The sequence below is a fragment of the Coprinopsis cinerea genome, assembly GCF_000182895.1.
Source record: "Coprinopsis cinerea okayama7#130 chromosome 9 map unlocalized cont3.9, whole genome shotgun sequence".
NCBI classification, from domain to species: domain Eukaryota; kingdom Fungi; phylum Basidiomycota; class Agaricomycetes; order Agaricales; family Psathyrellaceae; genus Coprinopsis; species Coprinopsis cinerea.
This window is the reverse complement of record NW_003307536.1, coordinates 1336657-1355457: the sequence shown is the minus strand read 5'-3', so window position 1 is coordinate 1355457 and position 18801 is coordinate 1336657. Positions and strand designations below refer to the sequence as shown.

Below are 18801 nucleotides of genomic sequence, written 5' to 3'. Positions count from 1 at the left end.
CTAATAACTAGCGAAAAACCCATCTGATTACAGAAAATTCAGGAGTTGGGCGATCGATGACGACTTGAATCTCTGGAGCTCTTTCTGAGGGTTTTATACAGCAGAAAGGACAGGAAAGCAGGTAGAAGATGGGAAATAGACGGTGGATTAGCGCCCAGCCGGCCGGAGAATGCCGAGATTTGGATTAATTTTTATTCGGCGACTGGTTGTTGTTGGTTTGCCCTTCTCCCCACACGACACTGCACAGAATCGCCTCTCTGGCCCTAATCCTTCGGGTTTCTGTATTCTAAACTCTTTTCCTACTCTTTTTAATCCTTTTCGTGAGTAGATTTTATAGAATCAATTCAAAGGCGTAGACTCACCTTTGTAAATCTAGGACTATCAACATGACAACTTCAGCTGCTCCCTCCAACGGCCCCCACCACCAAAATGTCGTTCCTTCAGAAGTCGGATGGCAGTTTGTTCCTCAGTACTACACCTTTGTCAACAAGGAACCCCATCGTCTGCATTGTTTCTACAACAAAACTTCGACTTTTATCCATGGCACAGAGGGCGAAGAGGTGAAGCCTTGCTTCGGTCAACAGGTGAGTCAGCATTTTGCTCATTTGGTGCTCGGCACCGTCGCTGGTCGTCGTCGACACCCTTCTCGCGCTATTTTTCATCGATGAGCTGGCCATTCAACGTCCAGAACACCCATCGATGTGTGTTGCGTCATCCGCGCTCGGAAACAATCGCCCTCATTTATCGCGGAATTTTTTGGAATAAACGCTAAACGATTGCCTACAGGAGATCCACAAGAAGATCACTTCGATTGGATTCCAGGACTGCAAGGTCTTCATCCACTCGGTCGACGCCCAGTCCTCTGCAAATGGCGGCATTATCATCCAGGTCATCGGCGAGATGTCCAACCGTAATGAGCCATGGCGCAAGTTCGTCCAAACATTCTTCTTGGCCGAACAGCCCAATGGCTACTTTGTCCTCAACGACATCTTCCGTTTCTTGAAGGAGGAATCTGTTGAGGGCGATGAGTTGAGCGAAACCGGCGAGGCGGCCGAGGCTGCTCCTGCTGCCGCCCCCGAGCCCGCTCCCGCCGCTGCCGAACCTGTCTACGAACCTCCTCGTGAGCCCACACCACCTCCAGCTCCCGCCCCCGAGCCCGTTGCCGCTGCTCCCGAGCCTCCCAAGGAAGCCGCTGAACCTACCCCGGCCCCGGTTGCCGAGCCACCGGCCGCTGCTCCCACTGTCCACCTTCCTCAATCCAATGGCGTCCCTGCTGCCGAGGCAGAGAAGCCCGCCGCCCCCGCCGTCGCCGAGAAATCGCGCGAACCCACTCCTGCCCCTCAACAACAGCAACAGCCCGCCGCTCCTTCTCCCGCTCCCCCAGCTGCACCACCCGCCGCTTCCACCTCCGCCGCTCCTCCCGCTCCCGCTGCCCAACCAGCACCCGCACCTCCTGCTCAACCCGCAGCTCCACCTGCTCCCAAGACCTGGGCTTCCCTCGCTGCTTCCAACCCGAAGAAGTGGGGCTCCGTGGCGCAGGAGGCTCGAGGCATCACTGAGACGCCTGCCAGCCCCGCTCCGAGCAGCGGTACCCAGACTCCCTCTGGCCAACCCCAGAACAGAGGCCCTCCCAGACACGAACACCCCGCCCTCCTCGCAGCTCAGAGCGTCACCACTCCCCATTGCTTCATCAAGGTGCGTGTGCCCCGCATACTCACGTTGACGAGTAACTGACCTTATTGTATAGGGTGTAACTGAACCCATCACCGACGCCGCCCTCAAGAACACCCTCAGCCGCTTCGGACCAATCAAGGAGGTTGACATCGTCCGCACCAAAGCCTGCGCCTTCCTCGAATTCCAATCTGTTGACTCCGCCAAACGCGCCATCATCGCCAGCTTGAACCAGAACCAGGGCGGTGAGGGTGGTGTTTACATCGAGACTGCTGAAGGGCATGTACGGATCTTCGTCGAGACCAAGAAGGATCGAGGTGACAGGCCTCCTGCGACCGGTGGTCGCGGCCGTGGTGGACCCCCTGTAAACGCTGACGGACGAGGAAGTGGATTCCGTGGAGGGCGTGGCGGCCCTAGGGGCGGAGGACGTGGTGGTCCCGCCAAGTAAGCACTAGGTCCTTGGGCAAGCCGTAGTTGTCGTGTTTCGGTAGTTGGAGAAGGTGTCACCACCCTCTTCCATTGTCAATGTCGAAAAAAAAACGCAGTTGTCGTTTTCTTTCCTCTTGGGACACCCATTGTGCATTGTCATCATTCACTTTCACTTTCGCGTTCTGCGCTTTGATGTTGTTTTTGGTCACAATTATTATGTTTGTGGTATCGAACGTTTTTTCAAATCCGACTTTTTCCCTTCTCTCTGCCCCGTTGTGGAAACGGGTTAGAGATTTGCCCCGCTCGTTTTCCCTCCCCTCCCTCATACCTCCATTCCCTCACTCACCACTTACCTCCCGCCGTTCCCTCCCTCCACCTCCCTCTATCCGCTCAGCCGTTGGTTTAGGTTTTGTTTATGTCTTGTTCCCGTTTCGCATGAACATACCTATGCACCCCTATGCCAGCTTACAAGTTGTCGTGTTGTCATTGTCCACCACCCTTCTTTTCATTCTTACTCGCAAGTACATTTCTACTTTGGAGCCCCTTGTTTTTCTCTCCGATGTTTTCTGTTCATGTTGTGTGTTCTTTTACCATGTTGTCTTTAGCATCGGTCCGAGTTGCCGTTCCGTCTGCAGTGTATCCTTATCCTTTTGCAATCCCATCCACTTGCATGAACTTCTAGCGATCCGGGTGATTCTAGTGACCTAGTGACCCATTAACATGTTTCCCAGACACTCAGGTGACGCGGCACGCCCCGGTATTGGATTGAGATTGATTGCAAAGTGGACACCGATTGGACAAAACAAGGGTTATGGTATTGAAGAGACGTAAGAAGATCGAAATCGCTCGTCATTATTACTCTGTTGGGACGTCAGCACATCGATCCATTTGCAGGTGAGAGAGAAGGTACGCACACATTAAAAAAAAGACATTTTCCCTTTCCCTTTTAAACAAGATAATACAACAACATCATTCCACCCGATAAGTTTTGCAAGATGGAGTTTATGTGATAGGGGCAGGCTTGAAGCTCATGATCTCCTCATACAACAGTTCTTTCAGTTGTTCACGGCTGATGTCGTCTTTGTGCACTGCAGAGCCCCAAAGTTAGAACAGGATCAAATGTGTCTGGGATATGGGACGTACAGTCGAATTCGAAGAACTCTGGGTCGAGCGGGGGTGCGACGGGTTCATCGTCGGGATCGTGCTACGCAGAATTGTAGTTTAGGACTAGGATGCATGGACCAGAGAAGATGAAACTTACGTATGCCTCGAGATATGGATGGGCCAAGGCGTCCTCGACAGTGATACGCTTCTTGGGATCGAAGGTCTATACGAGGGCCAGTCAACGACCTGGGACACAGAAAATTGGGACTCTAACTGACCAATGTCCTCGTCAAAAAGTCCACAGCAAGCGGGTTGGCGTTGGGGAAGAGCTGCGAGAAGGGCTTGCGTTTCCGGAAAGGCAAGGCACGGATGTAGTCGCGGGAACGACGGGTGGTGATGGCGTAGAACTCGTCGAGGGTGGGTGTGCCGAGGACGTCGAGAATGAGGGTGAGTTGGTGGTGGTAATCCCTACCTGGGAAGAGGGGTTTTCCGGACAACATCTCCGCGAGGATACATCCCACCGACCAGACATCGATAGCCTATGGATGTTGTCAGATCACTAGCCACGATCCAAATCGCAGCTATATTCGTACCTTGGTGTATTGTTTGAAGGTCAACATGATCTCAGGCGCACGGTACCATCGTGTAGCAACGTATTCCGTCATGAAACCTGTTTCGGTGCCAGATGGCTCGGCGGTCTTGACTGATCGAGCGAGGCCAAAGTCGCAGACTTTGAGATCACAATTCGCGTTGAGGAGGAGGTTTGAGGGCTTGAGGTCGCGGTGGATGACATCGGCGGAGTGAAGGGCTTTGAGGGCTCTCAGGGTCTGATAGATGAAGTACTGGGCGTGGTCATCTGAAAGATCTTGGGTCCGGATGACTCGGTGCATGTCGGTCTCCATCAGCTCCTGGATGACTGCGCTAATCGTCTCAGCGAGCGTTGGAAGAGATGGAAGGGAGAGCAGGACTCACGGTAGACCTCCTTGAACGCCTCTAGCGATGGCGGTTTAATGATGTCGAGGATAGAGATAATCTACAGATGAGCGCTGCGAGTTCAGCCTCGTTCTACAACGCCCTCGACGACGAGCACGACGTACATTTTCGCTGACACCCGCCTCGCTAAGGAATTTGAGGAGTTTGAGCTCGCGGAGGGTTCGCAGACAGAACATGGAGTGCTCGAAGGGCGCGATCTTCTTGATGGCGACCTTGCGACCGCTTGGACGGTGGACAGCAGAGCAGACGATGCCATAGGCACCCTCGCCGACGACATCGAGGACCTGGTACTGTGTGCCTGGTGGAAGACTGAGCCTGGGGTCTTCGACGACAGAGAACATGTCAAGTCTCACCAACGTTGAACCGAACCTTCCTTGGGGCAGGCTGTGCTACCGACGCTGCATGACCGTGCTTCTTGGCTTGCGCCTGCGCTTGTGCGGGGCCTGGCTGCGACATCTCTTCAGGGCTACGTCGTCGTTGTCGTCGTCCTCAACGATGAGAAACGGGGTTTAGAGACGAGAGAAACGGTGGAAAGGGAGGTTATAAGAGAGGCGGACAATAGAACTGATGTTACGGTAATAAAGAAACGCTTGATCTGGAAGAACAACAGCCCCGGTGGCCGTGTCCTCTCCCTATTATAATAAAAAATGGCCCTCCCATGAAATCCATCCAGCCCGTTCCAATTCCAAAATGCTTCGACCAACCCACGATCTCTCTGCGGAACAATTGACGCCAAAACTGCAATTGTCATGACAATGCCCTGGTTGCTACGAGTACAAATCATTTTAACCATTGATCACAGGCGCTAATATTCTCTGGCAGCTCCTATCTTGCTCGAAACTCGAGTAAAAGGTATGGCTCTAGAGTGCCTTCCTATTCTTTACAAGGAGAGAATATAAGACCTTGTAGAGTCCTTATAACGCTCGCTTTATTTGGAAAACAACGCGAGAGGTATTTCGAGGACAAGGTCAGTTGGGAGTCTTGGGACTCGAATTCGCGCCGAGTCTCGGAGAAAGGTCTTAACCACCCTCCCTCCTGGGCTTCCCTCAGCATCGACGTTTCAGCCACGCCTCCCCCGGGGGAGCGCTGTCCAGCGACATTACGTGCATCAGAAATCTGCCAAAGATCTGAACGAACCTTACGGTAAATAGGCAATGCAGGCGGTCGACTTCCACCACACCGCTCTGTCTTTATCATCTTGGTTACTCGACTCTGGGTAAAGTCACCGGTACTTCTGATAGTCGAATCTCACTGGCAGAGCTTCCTAACAGTTCCATCATGATGCTCGCCCTGCGATGTGGATTGTGATTGCCAATTGTGTGGGATTTCGTTCTGTTGGAAGGCGCTGTCCACAATGCGCTCTCTCAGCTCTCCTTGTCTACTGTCAAGCGTTGGCTATGCGGTTTTATATTCTGTTGGACCGGTCACAACAAATGGCGTTTTGATGCGCTCTATCGCAGCCTTCTCGTAGTCGTTAATTCGAACGTTGACTAGAATCGTGCAGTCAAGACGCACCCTCAGCTGGTTTTCCGTCTCTCGTTGCCACGTTGCCCAGGGAATTTGATCCGGTATCCTCGTCGACGGAGGACTCTCATGCAGATCCCCCTGCCGAATCCACTCGCAAAGCCTCAGAACACCATGCTGCATCACAGTTTTCGCCATCCCGACGATTACCCTAGGGAGTTACTAAGACTACAGCGGGACTCATGGATGTACCTTGCTTGAGCACGCCCAATCCTGTAATGCTAATAGGCGTCATGGAACCGAAGCCTGGTGCATGGGGAAAGCCCCTATTTTGCGAGTCTTTCTCTCCTAACTGCACGTCATTCTTTGTTTAGCCTCACTTCTAACCGTCGAATATAGATCGCGAAACCCAAAGCCCTACAAAAATACAGCACTCCGCTAGGAACTCTAGGTTGAAGCGATGTTGTCCAATTCCCACAATCCCCATCCAGTCCTCTACGCAGTGGATCCTTACAATTCGGGCGCGCCCTATTACACTGCCCGGCCATGAACGAAAGGGTATTTGAAGGTGCTTCCTTACTTTGATGCCTACCCCGTGCGATACCCTGATTCCTTAACCCTCTCTACTTATAGTGCGCGCACACCGACCCATGACATCTACCCCTGGTGTGGCCAACGAGGTTCCATTAGAGATATGGCTCATCATCATTCAGTTTCTCCCGCCCAAGGAGGTATCACGACTATACAGCGTTAATCGATCGCTATTCGAGATTTGCATGGACGTGAAGTATCGCCACCTCCATTTCGAAGGTGCTATTGAAGACATTCTCGCACTCCAGTGGGTCACTAACCTGACAAACCCTGCGCTGATATTGACAAGATCACATATGTAGGAACCCGATAGTTGCTCGCAGAGTCGAGTCTGTCTCAGTGAATCTTCTCAACTTCCAACCACTACTTCAGCTTCTCAGTCCCGAAGCGACTCAGGCATTGACGGAGGCATACGGACGACGATGGTGGTCACTGTTTTCTGTTGAGATGCCTCAACTACCCTCCCTTCAGTCCCTCTCGATTCGCTTCTATTCCATTCTCAACTATACGCAATTCGCTTCTATACCTTCCTCCATTTCTATCCAACCCGCCTGGAGTTGCGTTCCTCGAAGCCTTCTACATCTACGCCTTGCCATCCCCCTCGAAGCGTACCAGGATGGTGTAATAGTTCCTCGAGCGTTGCACTTCCCTTCATTGGAAGTACTCGATCTACGTATCTGGGCCGGATACCGAACGACAGACTACGAATCTATCCTCTCAAAACTCATCGCTCCTCTCGTAAACCGCCATTCCTCTTCCCTCTCCTCTCTCACCGTCAAATTCGAAGAACATGATCATATATTCTATAAATCCCCGGGACTATTCGACCACTTGGGGAGGTTGCCTCACCTCCGAACGTTCGGTGTGCGCGTTACACTGGGAAGTCCCTCCCAAACCGATCTTTCTGGTTTGTCGAGGTTCATCTCGATGCACGCGGATACGATGAAAGACATGTGCCTCCACCTACCCCACTCTTCGCAGTTTAGGTCGATGGCGCCGTTCGCGGACCCCACTCCTTTTCATGACTTGGCGACACCACAGTTTCCTACCTTTGATGGGGACTCGTTGTTCGCCCTACCATTGTTCAACCCGTCAGAGGCAAGCCCATTCCCTCAACTGGAGTCGTTCGAGCTCGAGATGTTCTTCCCCGACAAGACACGCTTTCCGGCGGAACGCTTCCTGTCCTGGGTGACAAGGCCGTCCATTACATAGCCACAATCCATAACCAGGCTGAAGCTTGCTTTGGGGAACCTCCAACTCCGACTCGATTCTGCAGGATCCTCGACTATAGAGGTCTTCAAACAGATCTTGTCGCCTAACGTCTTCCCCAGCCTCACCTACCTCTCATTATACGTACACGAGGTCAACGACGCGACTTTACTCTTCCAATTATCGCAATTGGCCCTGTTCGTGGAAGAACTGGAGTTGATCTTTAGTTCGTTGAACCTGTGGGGGGCTGAGTTGAGAAAGCTGAAGGAGATGGGGGAGAGATTACGGTTGGAAATTGAAGAGAGTCAGGTGAGTAGTCCAGTTATAGGGGTAGTCTCCTCTATTTTTTAATCTCTCCGAGTCCTGCCTTCTCGAAATCGCGCTCCGTGACACTCTGTGGGATGCGCGGGCCAGACCTATGATGGCGCTCTCTCAACGCTCAGGGGGTCATATCCCGAATTCCCTGCATTAGAAAGTCATGGCGCCCACGTCGGTAATGCGCACGGGCCAAGCCCCTAACGACGCGTTCACGTCATTAAAGCGACCACTTCCGAGCTTTCAGCCTCGTTGGAGATACGGAAGTGCCTGCAGTCCGTCATCCTCATGGAGCCTAGCTCTCGTCGCGTGTATAATGCGCCTCTAACGACACGCCCTCGGTGCGTACGCCGTATGACCAAAGGCGACGTCTTCGAGGCCTCGTGGCGCGCACCGAGCTCATAAATCGCCCCTAATGGACGCGTTTCCCGTCACCTAATCCGATATATCGGCCTCGTTGGGAGACGGTGGGCGGCGGGGAACAATGGGTGTGTTCCACATTGCCCGACAAAGGCTGTGTCCTCATGACCAAGACCCTTTGCTCCTTTCTTACAGCCCCTCTTTCTCCGCATTTAGTAACCTATTTGCTGGATTTATCTGTTTTTCTCATCGATTTACCCACCCTAGGCTTCCACGAACCCGTCAGGTGCTTCGGGATATTGTGCGAGTGTCATCGATTTGGACGCGGAGGGGCGGGGGATGGGACATCTGTGGCGAGAGTGTGCCTTCGCCCAGAAGATCGGGAGGACCGTTGCGAAATTCGGCCCATGCGCTGCTGCACCGATGGGGCAATTACCAGGATAGCTGAGGCAACCGGCGCGAGCGGGAACGATTATCGTCAGAGTTCAAAGACCACCCGGAGCATGAATCTGAAGAAACTTCATATCAAACGACGAAACTCACCGGGCCTCCGACATCCCAGGGACTCGGCCCAGGAAGCGGTGAGGCAGGCTATTGTTGGGATTTTTCCAACTGTGAAATGGTTCAATGGGCTGGAGAAAGACGACTTTGTGGAGAGGTTTGACGCTGACAGCTTGTTCGAAGTGGATAAAAGAGACGGTTTTCCGATGACTAGTGTGCGACTTGGTTAGGGATGCTATTCCGAGTCGAGGATGTTGTACTTCTTTTATCCTCGAAAACATGCGATTGGGATTGACATAGCGGCGTTGCTGCTGAAAATAGGTGGAGGCGACAAAAATGACTCATACATAAGCGCTAGACGCGTCGCGTCGCGACAGCTAATCAGTATGGACGCGAGTCACGTACCCCACAAACTTATGATCACTTGGCAATCACATCGATATCTGCAAAGGTAAAAGTTGAGATAAGCCACCCTTTTTTCCACAGGCTCCCTCGATCTAATAAACGGGGGATCGTTTACATCTTCTGGCCTGCTCCAGCGATCAACAGCTCCGTGAATGAATGCCCTGAAGAGTCGCTGTCCCTGGAAGATCATATGAATACCCTACGAGGGTCCAGAAAATCCACCACTCACACTCGAGCCAATGCAATCACATCCCCCCAACGTGGATCCATAAATAAGCTGTCATTGTCTGGGGGACGACGGCCGGATTTAGCGTACCGCACTTTGAGATGTCACATCGCAATCTGCGTCAAGCGCCTCGAATTAGACGGGTTCGCAACGTCGGACCCACATTTCTATCTTGGTCAATTGAAAGAACTGAAAGGTCCTCCGCGAGAGGGATACAGCATATTCAATCCTTCGCTCGAGGATCATTTGTTCCGAGCATGGCCTCGATCGACTCTTCTAGCGCTTTCTTCCCAAGCTCGCCGGCCTCGCCAGTCAGTTAAGAAAAAATATGCATACGAGAATAGGCGCTGGGGAGGAAGCGCGACACATACCTATTTTTCCCATGTAGTGCCGGGCAATCGCATCGATCGACGTCCTCCGAAAGACTATCGAGTGCTGAGGGAACTCTTCCACCTGGGTCTTCCATCACCTTGTCTCGTACGGAAGCATCCATGCTTAAATGAAGGTGAGAGTTTTATGATGCCGTGAAAGAAAGGAAGGAAAATGGGCCAGGCCATGTTCATTCCATCCGGAAACCGCGAGTTTTTTCCAGCAGACATACGGCGACCAGGTAGTACGCCACCGAGAAGGCTCGAGTCAGATTAGAACATTGGCATCGTTTGGATGTCTACACCTAGACCAGCATTCTCAGAGCCAAGCGGCACATCTTCTGGATTCCAATAACCGCTAAGAAGATAAAACATAGAGCCACCGGAGAAGAACTGGTATGTCAATGGTGCAGAGCACAAACAGATACGTCAGCGATAAGGAATCCTTTGGCACAACCACAGGCGTACCACGAGGTCTTTTATGTTACATCGGTCGTTCTCCACGTATTTTGACTCCAAAGAGAATGGCGTTGCGTGAGAGTAAACCCGTCCACGTTCAAGGTTTCTGACTTCTAACTTCGATCATTTGGGTTAGTGGATGGTTGAAAAGCCTTTGTAGGATGACTGTTACTGCCGTAATCTCCCCTGCATCTAGATGATCGATATGGATTGAAAGAAAGGCGCTGGACTGGGGAGGAGCTGTGTCAGGAAGGAAGGTCCCGAAGATAGATCTGACAGCCATCGCGACCACCGACGAGGGCGTTGTTTTGGGCGCTGGGGCGGGTTTGGTTACACTGAAATTAGACGGCAATCAGAGCTGGAATTTCCCCTTGAACTCGATGACGGAATAAGAGCAATACAACGGTCATTTATTTGCGGAGAAGGAAAACAAAGTGGCGTCAATTGGAGTCTCCGGATAGTAATGCTCGAATTATCCATCCGTTCGTCCAAATCGATAAAATGCTTCCGTTGATGTCCCTAGTGATCAGCCGGATAAGGGGAACAATAGCGAACTCTACCTCAAGTTGTCGCCGGCGCGCCACCAAAATCCTGCCCTTGTACTGAGGATTGGCCACTGAAACAAGGTCGAATTGCCCAGGTAAGGGTCCCAGAAAATCATCTCTCTGGCGGAGCCAGGAAGAGAGCATAGTCCAGACGTAGAACTTCAGGGTGTGAAGCGGCGGAGGCCCAAGAACAGGCATATGACCTGGCGACGATTAATTGCTTGACAGAAACAGTGAGGTAAAGGAGCCAAATACCTCCGTTTGATCCAATCCCAATCGGCAGTCCTTTGATGTGAATGTCGAAAGGGTGGAAAAGCCGCCAGCCTCGAGGATGCAACGAGGTGCTTTTAACGGGTGGTAGCTTTTCGACGATCCAAAGCAGGAAGGCAGCGACACCTTGGCCGAATGCTTCAAAGGCGGACCGTTCTGAAGGGCCAAAGGGCAAGCAAAAACGTCCTATTAGCTTCACTCCATCCACTTCTACGCGAATCTCCTCACCTTGTTGTACTTGCTTATTCGCATCCACAATGCCTGTGTTTCGAAACGTCCGCCCAAATCGTCATTCCAGTCGCCTTGGACGCCAGATCCCCGTTGCATACGACCGTATGTGCCTCGAATACATATTTTGCTTCCGCGGATAGTAACGCATGTTGTTGTGTATTGTAGGGGACGGCTGGCAGGTCCCCATCGAGGGACACGCGACACTTCAGGACCTTTGCCTTGGCCCTTCACAATATTGGGCCCCACCCTTGTCCCAATCACATCAGGGCGATTCCACCGATCAAGATCCAGCCTTGTCTAAATCACCCTCTAGCGACGAGGTCGATCCTGCTTCAAATGGCCCGCTTGAAATTGCACATATTTCAACGACTTCCACAGCCGTCCTCGCCACTTCTCCCTCATCATCGACCCTCAACGACACCCCGCCAGTTCCATCCTCCATGGGTCCCACTCGCACTCGTAGTAACTCGCACTCTCGTCGCACCAAGCCTGGTCACATCCCCCGACCCAAAAACGCCTTCATCCTCTATCGCTCCTGGTTCTACAAGAACCGCCCACCCCCACAGACTCAGGATGGGAAGAAGCTCAATCAAAATGAGCTGAGCAAGCAGGTTGCAGTGTCGTGGAACGCGATGTCGGAAGAGGATCAGGAGCCATTCAAGAAGATGTACCTCGAAGAGCTGGCCCGCCACAAGGAGATGTACCCAGACTACACCTACGAGCCCAGCAACAAGTCATCGAGGAAGTCCGCAAAGAAGAAAAAGCGGGCCACCCAGCCGAAACGCAAGAGGTCGAGGAGCGTTGACAGTGACTCTGACGACGAGAGCGTCTCCTCGTCAGGATCCAACCACAGCACTCCTCCACCCACTGCTCGCAATTGCGGCCACCACGTTGCTCTCAACAACTCCCCGCCCAAACGTCCATCGCCATCCCAACTTCTTCACCCTCACCCTCACCATCGCCAACTCCTACCCCTCCCACCCCTACTCCCTCCCTGTCTTCCGGTAGCGAGTCGGACATGTCCGATGAGGAGGATGGTTTCGTGAGCACAGAAGATATTCCCGCCGTCACTCTCCCTCCTAGCATTCTTGATACCCAGACCAAAGCCAGTGAACTCTACTTGGTGAGTTGCTCATGCATGTACTTCGTGACTAGGGCGATCACTTACCACTTCTGTATTCAGGATGAACCACGTTCGCCCTGTCTGTCACCACTTCTCTTTGACAATTTGCCCTTCCTCGGAGAGCCTTACTACCGTAGCGATGGTCCTATTCCCGTCGACGGGGGTATGGACTTCGCCTTCCCGGACGCGTCGAAAACTCTGTTCGATATCAACCAATACCCCACATTACCAGATACGCCTTCGACATTCTATTTCCCAGAGCCTTCTTCGAAGCCCCTTGACATCGCATCTTCCACTCCCTGGCTTCCCCTCGGTGCTCCCTTGGAACGCGATGAGGAAATAGAGAGACTTTGGGAACAGTGCATCGACCCAGCCGCTCTAGCATGACCTCCCATCTGTTGCCACGACCATCACGACCATCACGACCGACACGACCAATATGCCGCCCCACTATGCCCTCATTTCCATCCTATGCATCGACCATCTGTGAATTATAGATCTCATGAGTTACGAACCGACACTTGCATGTTCACCGTTATGGCCCACCATTTGTACAGTATTCCGCAACAGAAACATCAATTTTGTATTTTTATAGTGATTGCAATTTAGCGGGCACCGCCCTTCGTTACAAATCGTTTCGGTTGTCGAGAGCCTAGAGCCTAGAGGTGCAGGAGAAGAACAAGGACAGTTGGTTCCTCGCGCCTCTGGGAGGGGCATGCTGCATGGCCACTGATGCGCTTTCTCACGACTCGACACCTGGCGTTCCCTGTGTGGCGCATCATCTGTACCCTTGCTCTACTTTCGCTCAAATTACTTCGCACAAGGCTGTCTAAAAGTCTCAGGAGCGCAGTCTGTCACGGAAAGGCTCAACGATGGGTTGTCACGCCTCTCGCGGCTACCCTTGTCCTTTTTCCCGATTCTTATGCTCTGCCCAGCTGACAACCATGGAGCTGCCAACCAGGGGCCAATAGGCTGAGGCATGTTCGGAGACGTTATTCCAAAATCTGGCATTTACTGTTGATTCACTGACCGGTTGATGCACACATTCCGCTCTTCATGGTCAAAATTACAGCTAAATCCCGCTGTAAATTCCCAATGACACCCACAACCCACATTACGGATCCGGAGCGTTGTGGACCAAATCCACACCCCTGAGTTGAAGCTCTCGCGCGCGAAGTATACACCCCTCCATTTGGGTTGCCGCAAAGTCCGTAAGTCGGAGTTCCTGCACCGTTCAGAGCTTTTAGGTTGCCCAATTTTGCTGCATGTCCCACAGCACTCTTGCCAGCCGTGCAGTTCGACAAGAGGTGGCGGGGCAACCTCTGGCCATCATCGGGCTGCCAGCCCACGTTTGAATTTGGGAATTCAAGGGCTCATGACAAGGTTTCCCGCCGACCTGACCCACATGCCCAATGTGCAACGCATACTCTGTCGCCGCTACGTCTGCCATATCTGGACGGAACAAATTGTACCATGATTCCTGGTACCCCGGAGAGGTTTCGTGATTACGGGGATGGCGAATACACACCGTCTGCTAATGGCCTGCGCTAGGCAGCCAAAAAAAGCGCCGCAATTGCCGGGATTCTTCCCCTCTCTCTCTTCCCGAGCCAGTTTGCTCCATGGGACCGACAACGTCGCCGCAAATCCCGCTAGGATTCTGGCTCCCCGTCTAGATGACCGGAATTTATCTCGACCCATTAGGAAACGGTTATCAAAGGTCGGTTCACTGGGCCCGACTTCTCCATGGCTGTGTGTCCTGCGAGGTGCTTATTTTCCCTTTCAAGGAACTGCTGTACCGTCGGCACCCACATACGAAAACATATTATTTGCGTATTTAATCTTGAACTAACGTCCACCCCAAGTATTCCCCAGTCATACCGCATCATTCCCATCTCTTTGTAGGTCTTCTCTGCCGCTATCATTGCTGTTTAGCTTCTGAGCTCTACTTTGCAGCAGTGAAGATGTGTCCTACAAACCTAACCCTGGTAGCCAGACCCTACCCACCCCCACCTGCGCCACACAGTCCAACTGCCCCAGTGCCGACATCCCCGCAATCCCCGCCATCCTCGTTCCCACATCTCCTCTTTATCAGTGGGCATGGTGGCTCGGCCATGCCAGGGCGTGGACCAAGATCGCCTGGTCCAGTTGAGAGGAGTGCCACCCCTGAATGTTCAGGAAATGCACCAAGGGATACCTTGCACCCCATTCAACGAGAACGTAGCAATTCCCGTCGCAGCTTGACGCCCACCCCACCCGAACCGTCGACTGCTCAAGTAGAGAAGGCAACCAAGAAGCTGCGACGACAGGTTTCGAACCTGGAGGACGAGATTTCCAGGTTCAGAAAGCAAGAGCGCGTCAACTCAAAAATGAAGAAACAGCTGGACGAGCTCGAAGCTCGCGAACGAGGATGGAACGAAACGACACTCGCTTTATCGCAGGCCAGGGATGACAACGACCTCCTTCGCGTCCAAGTTTCGGAAATGCAGGAGACAATCGACCGTCAGATGCAAGAACTCTCGGAATATAAGCGCCAACTCGCCAAGTCCGAGGACAAGCGCTTATCGGCTGAGCATGCCAATGCACGACTCCAGCGAGCGCTAAAGGACAAGGGGTGTGTCCTCAGGAGGGAGCATCAGCATCTGAACTCCCGGATATCGCATACCGAACTCAATCTTCAACGGGTCCTCGGGGCTGTGTCAAGGAATAGCGAACTCAGTGACCGCCTTCTCGAAACAGAGCGGGAAGTTGCATCCCTTCAACGGCAGCTGGCGGAGGCAAGGAGCGAGAATGCTCGCCTTGTCTGCCTTTCTGCGCGTCGACAAGAGTCGCTTCCGCCGCCTCCGTATGAATCCACAGTTGGGCTCCGCTCGTGATCAGACTATTCGTAATTTATATCCCCTCATCCCACTCAAAGAAATTTCCTATTCGCTGTACTTTTAATGATGTTAATGACGTTTAATGTTTTCTTGGGCAACGCGGCTGGCGGGGATCGAACGTTGAACCCTCGTGGTCCGACCCCGCCGTCGTGAGAATACTCTATCCACCGACAGTTCGCGATACTCGGAATGTGTTATTTCCCTTGAACTCCTACATAGCACGGCTAATCGACTTCCTCCATATCCGTTTCTAGACTGCAAAGAAGATTGCGCTGGCTCATGGACCATGGAAGAATGACTGAAAGGATTATTCATCTTGGCAAGTCGTCACATCTATGTCACGTACATATCACTGCACGCATCACGCCTGACCCAATTCCTAGTGCTGAGTGGAGATTGAGGCAAAAGGATCGTATTTGACAGTCACGACTCACCTCGTGACGGGAAAGTTTCTGAAAACGCGTAGAATGCCTTGAGGCAGGCCTAGCGTCATTCTCGCACCTACTACTATGGCCAGCCAGCAACCGCAACGCCAGCGGTCGATGGCCGCCTTCCAGAGCTGCTCCCAGTTCTATGTCATCGACAGCCACATCTGGGTCATCAATGGTGACTGTATCAACTACCGCACCCTGGGCCGCGACGAGGCATCAAACTCGAGAACAATGCCCTCCACCTTTTCCATGCAAAGAACAGCAGCCGCAGAACAAGTCGCCGTCACCAATTCGCCTGCGCCTTGGATCTACACAAGCGCATCTTTCGGAGAAGTGAGACTGGCTTTGGGCTGTATCTCAGAGGTGATCCGGTTTAGCCAGATCAAGGGCCTCTATTCCCATACCCGCGAATTGGCGGAGGTTGTGGTGCTGGCGGAAAAAGCGTACAAGGCTTGCAGAGGGATCGACATTGCCAGTCTTGTCCAACGCGGCATAAAGGAATGCATCTCAGGACTCGCCCAATGTCTTCCCGGTATCTTTTCTGAACTGATGCACATCGCCTTCCTTTCCGATGGCGCTAATCTGCAAAGCTCCCTGTTGGGAGGTATTGTGCAACGCTGGTGGAACAGCAACCAGAAGGAAGAAGAAATCTCGACTCTGCGGGAGAAGGTGCAGAAGCACTTGGAGAATTTGTGCGGATGTCTATACTCGCTTAAATCGTAAGAATCGGTATTAAATTTTAATGCCCTGGCCGTACTGACTGCAATTCATAGATTCCATTGGTTGAAATGGGTGATGTTCCTATCCCTCGAGGACGGCTCTCACTTCAACCCCGAAATCCTGTTCCGCTTTCTGGAATCCCGGACACCGTCTCCTCGCCATCTTCGAATCGATGAGGTCCTGATAATGGAACCTCTCGCTGGCCGGCCGCTGTCAGTGCCGACTCGATTTGTATCTTCGTTCGAGGTACGCTTGCTGACACGTAATGAGATCTATAGCTCACCAACAGCATTCACAGGACTTGCACCTTGTCCTCCAGCAAGGCTGCCGGGGAACTCTGACCAGCCGTTACATCGAGTGCAACGAATACCAGTTGGACGAATCATCGACAAATCTGATTCTGGATTCCACGTGTTTCCAGCAGCTCTTCAAGCCAGGCAAACAATTTGAGGTCAGTATCCGAGTGGTAACCCACGGCACGAGGCTATCGGAGTGTCCACGCTGTGGGCATGATAATGGTTATTTAGACGGACGCAGAGTCGACGGATGGGTGAGATGGTAAGTTTAACTGCGTCAACAATCTCAAATCGGTTCTTTACAAGAGTGCGCGAAGCGGTTCGTGCCTCGCTCAGTTTAACGCTGTCGAGTATCAGTATCCGTCAATTCCGACGCCCGAGGATGACGATGTCGGCATAACGTATGTAACTCCTCCACTACATTCCTCTGGTCGGTATTGAAACGATAACAGAGCTGAGGGACAGCACACTGAGGCCGCCTCTACAAGACATGACGCTCAGGCGGACTCCAGCGCCCCTGAACATAATACTACACCAAGACAAACCGGCGGGCATCCTGAAGCTCGAAGCCCTTTGTCGGCTCCTACTTTCCAACAGGCGTCTCCGAATGGTCAGGGAGCTCCCATTGAAAACACTTTGGAAATCGATACTCCACGAGGTGGCATTTCCAGCGTCTCAGAGTAGAGGTCATCTTTTCCAACCCCGTCGAGCAAGACCGCTCTCTCACAATCAGCATACCTGCTTCCCCTGAAGTCCTACCACCACTAAGTCCAGATTTGGAATACGAGTTTGTCCGTTTGGGAGACGTATCGCCATCAAGTAGCCAGCCAAAACCTCTGGCGACCTCTGGGCGGAAAGGCACACAATTCTCGCAAGATGACATTATTGTCGTGTTGGTACTTTCACAAGCCTGATTTCCGAAACACCTTACTCACGTAGATCCAAGGTTGATGGGACCCACGGGGAGTGGAAAGAGCACGGTACGTGGCCCTAATCATTCTCCTGGCCTATTAGTGTTCTCTGACAATCTGTATCTCGACAGTTCATCAACTGCGCGATGAGGAGCCGTGTCGCTCGCGTCACACATTCGGTCCAATCCTGCACCGAAAAGATTCACGTTTATGGTTGCCACCATCCAACCAAGCAAGACAGAAGAGTCTTTTTCATCGATACACCGGGTTTTGAAGGCACTGCCATGAATGACCGCAAAACACTCAAGTCGATCGCCAAGTGGTTGAAGAATATGTTTGTACCTTTGCCTCCTTATTCTATACCTCTCGCTGACTAGATCACGCTTGACGCAGGTACGGGACAGGGGTCAGACTTAGCGGAATCCTTCTATTCCACATGATGACGGAGGCCCGTTGGAATGGGACGAAAGACCACAACCTTGAAGTATTTCAAGAGATGTGCGGCCCAAAGGCCCTGAAAAACGTCGTCGTCGTTTCTACCGGCTGGGAGGAACTAGAGGAGGATGTCGGCTCGATTCGAGAGCAGTACCTTGTTGACAAGGTCTTGGCAGAGTCCATCTCGCAAGGCTGCCGATACGAACGCTTTAGCACCCAGGACTTCGACGCGGCCTGGGATATCATTAACCTTTTCCGATGCAAGGGGAGGGCACTACTTATTCAGGAGGAGATGGCGAAGTGGAGGATGCCACTCAAGATGACCTCGGCATTCAAAGCTTTGGCTCGTTTCGGCCGGATGGGCAAATGAGAGACAGCAGCGATTTTTACGACTTTCCGTTTTAGCTTTTCCAGCTTTCTGGTGCTCTATGTAGATACTACACACATTATGGAAAATTGGAGCATTTTCCGTACCATATATCACCGATAGCTTGGACCCTCTTTTCACGCAACGAGTCCTTCCACAGGTGGCGGCAAGCCCGGATGATCAGGATCAGGTCTACACCCCCCACATGTCAAACACCCGTTTGGAAGAGTGATGATGATGTTCTGGTACCCAACCGGACAGGGTGCGCAAGGAGGCAAGGCGCATGGAATGTGCGTGGGCTCTGGATCTGGCGGAGGGCTGGTCGTTGGGGGTTGGCACAGATCCCCGTGGGGGTCAGGCATGCACGGTCCGCACTGCGTGCACCCGTCGGGGAGGGTGATCATGGTATTCTTCTTGCAGGGCGGACAGGGTGCGCATACTGGGATTGGACATATATCGGGAGGAATTGGTTCCCCTGGAAGGTTTCTGATGTGAATGGAA

At 52.5% G+C, this 18801-nt stretch overlaps 7 protein-coding genes across 7 annotated transcripts; 5 read left to right on the top strand and 2 right to left on the bottom strand.

The window, feature by feature from the left end:
• Positions 1-386: 386 nt before the first annotated feature.
• CC1G_07621 (RAN protein binding protein) lies at positions 387-2119 on the top strand (the record flags this gene model as incomplete). Its single annotated transcript, XM_001832309.1, has 3 exons — positions 387-584; positions 787-1695; positions 1748-2119. 3 exons carry the CDS (start codon positions 387-389, stop codon positions 2117-2119), a joined length of 1479 nt encoding a protein of 492 aa, XP_001832361.1.
• Positions 2120-3102: 983 nt separating this feature from the next.
• CC1G_07620 (CMGC/MAPK protein kinase) lies at positions 3103-4762 on the bottom strand (the record flags this gene model as incomplete). The annotated part of the gene is made up of 8 exons (XM_001832308.2): positions 4551-4762; positions 4302-4495; positions 4177-4237; positions 3798-4120; positions 3483-3743; positions 3362-3427; positions 3244-3304; positions 3103-3188 (listed from the first exon to the last, which is right to left on the bottom strand). The coding sequence occupies exons 1-8, from the start codon at positions 4651-4653 to the stop codon at positions 3103-3105; spliced, it is 1155 nt and encodes a 384-aa protein (XP_001832360.1). The 5' UTR covers positions 4654-4762.
• Positions 4763-6207: 1445 nt separating this feature from the next.
• CC1G_07619 (hypothetical protein) lies at positions 6208-7933 on the top strand (the record flags this gene model as incomplete). Its single annotated transcript, XM_001832307.2, has 5 exons — positions 6208-6229; positions 6295-6499; positions 6555-7440; positions 7465-7770; positions 7823-7933. The coding sequence occupies 5 exons, from the start codon at positions 6208-6210 to the stop codon at positions 7931-7933; spliced, it is 1530 nt and encodes a 509-aa protein (XP_001832359.2).
• A 466-nt stretch (positions 7934-8399) lies between these two features.
• CC1G_07618 (hypothetical protein) lies at positions 8400-9761 on the bottom strand (the record flags this gene model as incomplete). The annotated part of the gene is made up of 6 exons (XM_001832306.2): positions 8400-8580; positions 8680-8748; positions 8808-8847; positions 9043-9080; positions 9272-9319; positions 9640-9761. The coding sequence occupies 6 exons, from the start codon at positions 9759-9761 to the stop codon at positions 8400-8402; spliced, it is 498 nt and encodes a 165-aa protein (XP_001832358.2).
• A 1406-nt stretch (positions 9762-11167) lies between these two features.
• On the top strand, positions 11168-12651 carry CC1G_07617 (hypothetical protein; the record flags this gene model as incomplete). The annotated part of the gene is made up of 4 exons (XM_001832305.2): positions 11168-11243; positions 11307-12183; positions 12225-12264; positions 12325-12651. The coding sequence occupies 4 exons, from the start codon at positions 11168-11170 to the stop codon at positions 12649-12651; spliced, it is 1320 nt and encodes a 439-aa protein (XP_001832357.2).
• Positions 12652-14375: 1724 nt separating this feature from the next.
• On the top strand, positions 14376-15137 carry CC1G_07743 (hypothetical protein; the record flags this gene model as incomplete). The annotated part of the gene is made up of 1 exon (XM_001832304.2): positions 14376-15137. One exon carries the CDS (start codon positions 14376-14378, stop codon positions 15135-15137), a length of 762 nt encoding a protein of 253 aa, XP_001832356.2.
• Positions 15138-15649: 512 nt separating this feature from the next.
• On the top strand, positions 15650-18303 carry CC1G_07742 (TKL/TKL-ccin protein kinase; the record flags this gene model as incomplete). Its single annotated transcript, XM_001832303.2, has 8 exons — positions 15650-16263; positions 16345-16537; positions 16590-16742; positions 16894-16988; positions 17040-17245; positions 17527-17567; positions 17630-17832; positions 17892-18303. The coding sequence occupies 8 exons, from the start codon at positions 15650-15652 to the stop codon at positions 18301-18303; spliced, it is 1917 nt and encodes a 638-aa protein (XP_001832355.2).
• Between the last annotated feature and the right edge of the window lie 498 nt (positions 18304-18801).